Consider the following 9,173-nt stretch of genomic DNA (forward strand, 5'->3'; position numbering starts at 1 on the left):
ACTCCAAAGAATATCCAGACTATATGAAAACTTTATCTTCCATGGCAGTCAACTTTAACACATATCTCGTCACTAACATAGTTGAAAAAGTGAAGTGTGACACATCTTCTAGTGACAGTGAAAACTGTAAGAACACTGGGTACCTACTACTATTACAATACAGATGTGGTCTTCGACAGAAATGGCACCATCATCAGCCGGTTTGTATATCTGATAAGACGAACCAACAACTTATTTGTGGATTTTAGGTATCACAAGTACAACCTCTTTGGTGAGTTCGACATGGACAGACCTGATGAACCAGAAATAGAAACGTTTGAAACCGACTTTGGTGTCAAGTTCGGCATCTTCACTTGCTTTGATATTTTATTCAAAAGTCCAGCTAAAACCGTTTTGAATGAGAACATAGATGCCATCGTCTACCCCACCAACTGGCACTCAGAGCTACCATTTTTAACCGGTTTGTTCTTAACAGTTCGTCACGAACTGTTTTTAAAACCGTCTTTGCGGCTCTTTAAAGTCAGTAGATGTACGCTTACACCCACGAAATGATGTTGTTTGCTTCTGGAGGAAATCGACCAGAAACGTCCAGTGGTGGAAGCGGAGTTCACAGAAGTATGAGATATTTGCTATGTTTCGAAAATCTAACCCTGACTTTCAGGTAGTCACGATACCATTTTGCACACAATTGTTGCTGAAGGAGGTTCTAAAACTTTAGTATATGAAAGTGTGGAGGGAACTCTGGTGGCTCCCGAAGTTCAGGATGTCGACGTTTTGGGTAAAGAAGTGGACGCTTTCCCTCTACGGATCGACAACAGTCTTCAAAGTATTCCTCCTCGATGTAGAGTTAAATAATTATCAACAATGTCTGGTTTTAGATTTCACGTGGACACTTTTAAACACCACCAGGTCGCAAACCATTGAAGATCAAGTTTGTCACGGAAATGACACAGAAAACCCTTTCTGTTGTAACTTCAACATCACTTTGACCACAAGTGAAGAAACCGGTACTTCGTATTCTTACCTCCTGGTGGCTTTCTCAGGTGTTCGTCACTACCCCAACATCAGCGACGGTGGTCTTGAAATCTGTGGAGTTATCGCTTGTCTCAACTCTTCGATACCTTCATGTGGTCAAAGATTTCCTAAATACGACGAAATCGTGTGGCCTGTAACGTTTGAGGACATTACCATTATAGCTAATTATAGCTAAAGTCAGTGACAATAAGACGCAGTTCCCCAATACTTTGTTGAGTTCGATTCGGCCTATTAACGCGAATGAGACGATATGGATTGGCAGAGAAGTGGATGAAGATGGGAAAACGGTGATTGAGAAGACGTTCGCTCTTAGGAAATCACAAAATCGGCTGTTGACTTTTGCGATTTATGGACGAGATTTCGGAAAAGATGTGTTTCCAAGAGATGATACAGGTGCTGCAAGTTCCATTTCAAGTACTTTGCTAATTTTGAGCTGTTCTCTGGTTTTGTCTGTAATGCTACATGTGTAAAATGCATGTACATAGAGATGCATTTGTCATAAAGTTAAAAATGTAAATTAATTTTTAATATAATTTTTACATTGTAACAACTTGTTAAGTACTATATTGACCTAATGGTTGTCTCTGTGAAATAAAACATTGTACAATAATTCAAAAGAATTTTTTCGCAGCATGAAAAAACAAGTTGTTAATAAGGTTAAATTTAGAGAATTTTCATTCATTTTAGTTTTGTATAGGTAGAAGTTAATTTTTTTCAGTTTTCGTCGATCTATCTGTCGTCTGTTGGTGATTTTACTAGACGAGTAGTCTTGTCAGGTTGTTGTGAAATTTTAGGTGTTTTTTTTAAGAATATCGTGTAACAGACCAAAAAATGTGTTTGTTCATTCCAACTAAAAATGTAATGACACCAATTCAAAATTTTGCTAAATAAATCTTATATGTATACCTAGAATGTGTTCCTGTTTTCCTGTTTTATTTCTAACACTGCTCGCGAAAAATTCAAAAATTTGGCCTTGGCTGTGATCGTCTAACAAAATGGAACTCTACATCGTATTTGGTTTTTTTTTGTGGCGGAATGCGTTCAAATGCAAGTGGTGGATCCCAAGGTTGGAAAAGTACCACTAAATAAAACACAAAATATATGGAGGACACAAAATTATTTATTCCTCCACTGAAAAAAAAATCTGCAACTAAGTTGTGCTGGTTGAAGACATAAACTTGCCTAACTTTGAGTGAAATTAAATTAAACGTTGCGAATCAATGCAAATATTTGAATATCACAAATTTAATAAAAACAAAGAAAAATCTGAAGGAAAGTAACTGGATGCAAATACACAAGTTATTACAAGAGAATGAAATTTTAATAAGCAAACTTTATGCGGCGGTAGCTGCACCAGGGCGCCATAAGAGCGTGGCAATCGAACTATGTCAATTTCATTCTCGGGTACAGCAAAATTACCCAAATGGGGCGTTGTAGCACGAGCGGAGTTTGGGGCTCCTGGTTGTGGGTGTTCTCCCCCCACGATGGTGATTCTATTCTATCAGCAAGCACTGCCACACATCACCCCGCCATTACGAACATGCCGCTCGAGCAGGCCGTTACGGTCGCAAACTCGTGGTCCCGGCTATGGGCGAAGCCGACAGCGTCACGTCATCCCGATCGCCCCTGACTTCTATCCTAGGCCTGCATCCTTTGTGCAGATGGCGAGACCGCCAGTTCGACAAGAAATCGGGCACTCCGCTTCCGCCACGTGTTATTGTGTTGTTTACCTCAATTCCATTTTAAATGTTCACTTTCTATAACTCTGATATTAAACGACAACTGAACAAGTGTTAAAGTTTCAAAAAGAGGAATAAACAACATTTCAATTTGCCATACACTTTCGTGAAATTTTAAACAGCAAAGAATTCTTATTTGCGATTAAGATTGAACATCAGACAATTATATGATGGAAGAATTAGTCAACAAAATATTTACAAAATAAAAAAAAACTAGCAAAGATTTATAAAAACACAAAAAGATCTGGTGTGAAGTAAAACTTGTGCAGACAAAAAATTACTGCAGAGCATGAAAATTTACGTTCAATTCAAATTATCCAACAAAAAAAATGACTGAGACTAAAATTGCGAGACAGAGAAAAATTGTAAAAAAAATGCGCCAAAAATATGTCTCCCAGAAATGCGATCAATCCTGTGGCGCTGTGCAAATAATGGTCTAAATCAAAGGAATAAAATACACATTCCCCATAACCCACAATGTTGTTAATTTGTTCAACGAGATTTTACAGTTCAAACATGTGCTCGGTTTGAAAATACCGAACAAAGAATTTACCTGACGTTAAATAGTTCCACACTTTATTAACGATTCAAACAAAGAATTTACACTAAGTATGTTAAATGATGCCTTGATTCAAGTGACTGGTTACTTAAAACCATTAGCTTTGAGAGTTTATATCGTGCACTGTCCCCACTGCCTAAGAGGAGAAATTTGAATCCCCCGTACCTCAGTCCACGATATTATGAATTCTACCGTACTTTCACGGTCCTTTTCCCAGAGTGAAACAACGTTAGACTGATTGAAGAAGAATCTCCTGACTGTTAAATTGTGTTAGAACCAGTTAAAGATTAAAATCCTAACATGAATTGTGAATTTACAAACAATACAACAAATTTACACACGTGTTAGCGTCGGTTGAAAATTCGCATATTTCCGCTTGGAAAAACCCACAAGAATTAGCTACGCGTGTTGGGGAACCTGTGGCATCGCAATCGGTACGATTAATTGTCGTTAAACAAAGTATTTCTCCGTTTTATTAACTACCAAACCAACTAAACTTAACCTAGCTAACTCACCACGTGGTTTCAGTCACAACAAACAAATCAAAAAGTGACGCCTCTAGCCACCAAATCAATTTCTACCAACCCTCTCAACAGAAATTCCCTTGAAGAGCTACCAACTACTTAAAAAGCACTAAACTTGCACATGGTTGCCTATGTTTAACGGTTTTCTTACAGATTTCTTATTTCCTTGTTTTTGTAATAATTTGTTCTAATAGTTTCTCCATATTGTATTTTTTTTCTCTCTGTACAATTTTTTTCTCTCCAAATATTCAATTCTAGCTTCCTGATTTGCTATTCTTATCTGCAGGTTTGCGTGTATTTCCTTGAACATCTCTTCCACCTTTTCCATACTGTTCAGCCTTTAGATTGTTTCCCTTCTTATCCAGGTACCGCTAAGAAAATCCTGAGGCCATCTCTGATTTTATTTCTTAGATTCTATTGGCGCTTTTTTGGCGCTTTCTTATCTTATCTGCACAGTTCCGCGGAAGGCCAGCGGCCATCCGATAGTTTCATAATGTTGGTGGATTTGATTTCACTTTTATCACTTTCAAATTTCTTCATGTATACTTGGTAATCAAGTAATCACTTGTTTAAATTAAATACTCTCAATTCCTTATAGTAATTCCAAAGTCAATTGTGCAGTACAAATCATAGCTTACTCGGGAATAAACAAGTAGAAGAATTTTCACATTTTTGGAGTTTTTGCTTTTACAAAACGTTTTGAATATTGGTTTTATTATTAGTGTTGATGTAATTTGGATTTTTTTGCGTACATCTGGATGTCTACAGTAAAAAATCAAGGCGGATTCGTACAGACAGATTTTCAGTACAACAGAACAACACGGCATCTTCCCAGCTTTTTGTAGATCTAATAGTTGATAGTCATTTGAATCAGCTGGTTACAAAACCGACGAGATACAGGGCTAACCAACAACCTTCCCTGCTTGATTTAATTATAACATCCGATGATTCTTCGATCACTAATTTAGAGTATCTCAATCCAATCGGTAACTCAGATCACATTGTTTTAATGGCTAAATTACAAATTTGTTATTTACCTAGATCAAGAACTATCAGGTTCCATAGGAAAAAAGTTGACTTTGAGACACTGAACGATCGGCTTTCCAAATTTAATTGGCAATCAATCCTCTCGGATGGCTTGATCCACAATAACTGGGATATCTTTAAAACAGTGTTGTTTGATGCTATCTCACAATGCAGCAGTACTACCATTTCTAAAAGATCATTTTCAAAACCTTGGTTCAACAACAGAATTCTAGGTTTAGTCCGTAAAAAGCGAGCATTATGGCGCGCCTTTAAAAGAACGAAGTCTGAAGCCGCCTATAAAACGCACAGAGACTTTTCGAACCATCTTTTGTCTGTCATTAGAGAAGCTAGGCTGAAATATGAGTATTCCATTGCAGCGGATAAAGATTCTAAGCGCCTGTACAAGTACATCCGAATGAAGGTATCGGGGCCAGTGAGGAGCATTCATGTTAGGGATGCCTCAGAAATAGTAGTTAATAATAACGAAGATGTGGCAGAGGTATCCGCGGAGACATTCTCTGAGTTCTTTACGAAAGGGCCGCCTCTTGGACATTCTAGTCTGTTGGGGGCTTTTAACTCTAACTATATTTCCGAAGTAGAATTTTCCAGAGACCTAATACTGGATAAACTTAAAAAATTAAAAATCTCGAAATCCCCGGGCCCAGACTTCGTTACGGCCAATGTATTAAAGAATTGCGCGGAGTCTCTTTCCATCCCGCTTATGATTTTAATGGAGCAATCGTTTAAGTCAGGTTCTCTTCCCTCCGAATGGAAGACGGCAATTGTACGCCCGATCTTTAAGAAAGGAGACAAATTTGATGCTTCGAACTATAGACCAGTAAGTTTAACTTCGCTTGTGGTGAAAGTTATGGAATTAACCATTTATGATCAGGTAATGAAGTTTCTACTGGAACAAGATCTCGTCCCAGATGAACTTTCTTGGCTTTCTGCCAGGGAGGTCGGTTCAAACAAACCTCCTCTGCTGTTTATCGGAGTGGACCAAAAGCTTTGATTCTGAAAGAGCATTAGACATCATATACCTGGATTTCTCTAAGGCGTTTGATAAAGTGCCAAAACTATGTCTCCTACATAAGTTAAATCTGCTTGGCTTACGTGGTAGTCTGTTGAGGTGGATTGGCTCGTTTTTAAGAGACCGAACTTTTCGCGTTAAAGTTGGGGATGCATTCAGCAGATATGTTGATGTCGTAAGTGGCGTACCGCAAGGTTCTGTGCTGGGTCCATTACTTTTCATTGCTTATACAGCTGACATCAAAGGAATTATATCATCCTCCTTCGCCATGTATGCTGACGACATTAAATTATATAATAGCTGCGATAAATTCCCTTTGTTAATTAAAGATTTACAAGCTGTATATGATTGGTCTCGTAACTGGTTACTTCCATTAAATTTTGATAAGTGCAGAGTCTTACATATAGGTAATAAAAACCCAAGACACCCCTACTACATTGGGAACACGCAGATATCCGTAACGGAATCTCATATCGACCTGGGCGTTCTCGTTACTTCCGATTTTTCTTGGAGTGAGCATATTTTGCGTGTCACTAAGAGAGCTAACTCGATGCTTTATCTGTTAAGTAAAGTCTTTGCTAAAGCTAGTCCATCCATATTTGGAAAACTTTTTAAAACATTCGTGAGACCGTTACTGGAATTTGCCAACACTGCCTGGGTTCCTGTTTTAAAACGAGATATCGCACGCTTGGAGCTGGTACAGCGTAGGGCAACCAGAATTCCTTTTGATAGAAACCGACCTTCGTATTGTGGTAGGCTTAATGCAATGAAACTTTGCCCTCTTTCTGACAGACGCAAACGTGGGGATTTAATAATCACTTATCAAGCTCTAAGTAATGTTCATTCTCCAATTAAACAATTATTTACTCTTAATCTTTCGAAACGTACTAGAGGACATCCCCTTAAGGAAAACTTTCATACCACGGTGAGACAAACATTTTTGTCAAACAGAGTTTTTCATGATTGGAATGCACTACCCCAAGAAGTTGTATTAGCGGAGTCTACCTTAATATTTAAATCCAAATATGATACTTATTGTACTAACTAAAGAGTAATACTGTCACCCCATCACTTGATGCTAGCGCGGGCACAACAGGCCACGCCTCTGCCCGGTCGCTTCTTTAATAATAATAATAATAATAATAATAATAATAATAACAAAATCATCTCTGGCATTAAAATCTCCCGTAATTGTTACTGTATCTCTTGCTTCATAGCATGTTTCTTGTAATTGTTCCCAGAACTTTTCTTTTTCCACTGTTTTATCATTTTCTCCTAACCCATATGATATTATTATCTGTGTTAATTTGTGTTAATCTCATCCTTATAGATTCAACAGTACCTGCTGAAGTAAGATTGATTTTGGCAAATGACATCCTCCAAGAAAATAAGGGGTGGGGCGGGTGGGCGGGGCTAGTACTTGCTAAGATAAGACTGAATTTCACAAATCATGATTATGATTTGACTTTTTCGATTTTTTCAGGTATTCAGTTTTTCGATTTTTTTAGCATTTCGATTTTTATTTTACAACCTTTCGGTTTATGCATTATGAAAACATTTCTTCAATTTTTCGATATTTCAACATGTGGATTTTTCGTTTCTTCAATTTTACGATTATTTTTTGAAAAATTTAAACTTAGCCCCGCCCACCCACCCATTCTCGTTTTTGCTCAAATAAAAAATAAATCTTATAGCAAATAATATAACAAAAGAAGTTAGGATTAACTCTTTTTTTACTTTTTCTACATCCTAGATTCAATTAGTTTCCTTCCACTTCCACTTGAGAGAAGAACATATTAAGCCCCGCCTACCCACCCCGTCTTCATTTCAATGATTGACTTTATCTAGTCTGAATGAAAGGTGGATCTTACACAGAAGAAATAAAATTAGTCGTTAGAATGAAAAGAGCGCGGATGGGCGGGGCTAGTCTTTGCTAAGATGAGACTGATTTTGGCAAATAATATACCTTCTAAGAAAATAGAGGGCGGGTGGGCGGACCTAGTACCTGCTAAAACAAGATTCTAGTACTTGCTAATGTAAGACTGATTTTCACAAATCATGATTATGATTTAACTTTTCCGATTTTTTGAAATTTTCAGTTTTTGGATTTTTTAGTGTTTCGATTTTTATTTTGCAAAATTTCGGTTTTTGCAGTTTTTCATTTCTTCAGTTTATCGATTTGTAGTTTTTTAGTTTTCAGTATTAAAATTTTCAACTTTTCCATTCAACCATTTTCGTCATATAGTGGGGACTTATTATATATCATACACTTGCCTCTGCTCGTTTATTACTTTCAAATTCGCTATACAATATACCATCGCCTTCTATTGTCATTTCTCGTTTGCCTTTATTTTTTGCTTTAGTAAGTTCCAATATTTCAAATTTTGATTTTTTAAATTCTTGTGCCAGTTCATGTTCTTCATGTTCATACACCTTGTGTTCGACGTTCCCTTTCTGGTTTGATCTTCAGATTTAGTTTCATAAAACTTTCCATTACCTGTCGTAGTTATTTTTCCTCTTTCATTTTCTGTCCATTCCAAAGTTTCTTTAACTTTTGTCAACTCCATATTCTTCTTTTCATTTTGCTTCTTGAGTTCCATCTTTTTTTCTTTAAGTTTTCTGTTTCGTTTCTTAAACTTAAATTTTCCTCTCTATATTCCTTTTCTTCTGCTCTCATTACGTTTAATTCCGTTTTTAATTGCTGCATCATACTTATCACTTATCAATTCAGATTTACTATCCTCTTCCTGTTTGCATGGTTTTGCGAGTGATCTTGGTACTATCTGATTTTTTTCAAAAGCATTTTCTCTACTTTGCTCCCGTCATCCGTTGAATACTAATCAATTTTCATCTTTAGATAATATTTAAACTTGGTTTTAGAGGCCGTTATTTGGGTGGTCTAGCAGAACCTCGAAAGAGCGGAAAGTATTATTATGGAAGTCGACCTTTCGGAAGTGATAGTAGTTATCTCTTATTTCTATTAATTATTTTCTTGTTATTTTCTCAAGTATTAGCCAAAGTATGTGAAATTTTTATCTTATTTCTATGTATTTACTATCTGTATTTATCACTATTCTTATATAATTTATGAAGAAAGGATTTGTATAAATTCACTCGTACCATCCTAAATTTGGAGTTTAAGTACCATACGTGCACACGTGCATTCCAGCCAATAAGCGTTTATAGATCTGTCGTGTTTAAATTAATTAATTTCTACCTGTGTTGACTGTAGTAGGTACTAACTTATACATACATTTTTT

General features: G+C 36.7%; 1 protein-coding gene across 1 annotated transcript; it reads left to right on the top strand.

Annotated features, from left to right (window-relative positions):
- Positions 1-375: 375 nt before the first annotated feature.
- LOC135142659 (vanin-like protein 3) lies at positions 376-1,897 on the top strand. Its single transcript, XM_064074400.1, has 3 exons — positions 376-615; positions 662-826; positions 879-1,897. Exons 1-3 carry the CDS (start codon positions 528-530, stop codon positions 1,208-1,210), a joined length of 585 nt encoding a protein of 194 aa, XP_063930470.1. The 5' UTR covers positions 376-527; the 3' UTR covers positions 1,211-1,897.
- The last annotated feature ends 7,276 nt before the right edge of the window (positions 1,898-9,173 follow it).

The sequence above is a fragment of the Zophobas morio genome, unplaced genomic scaffold (assembly GCF_036711695.1).
Source record: "Zophobas morio isolate AGI-343-1 ecotype UQ-CSIRO unplaced genomic scaffold, CSIRO_AGI_Zmor_V1 ptg000049l, whole genome shotgun sequence".
NCBI lineage: Eukaryota > Metazoa > Arthropoda > Insecta > Coleoptera > Tenebrionidae > Zophobas > Zophobas morio.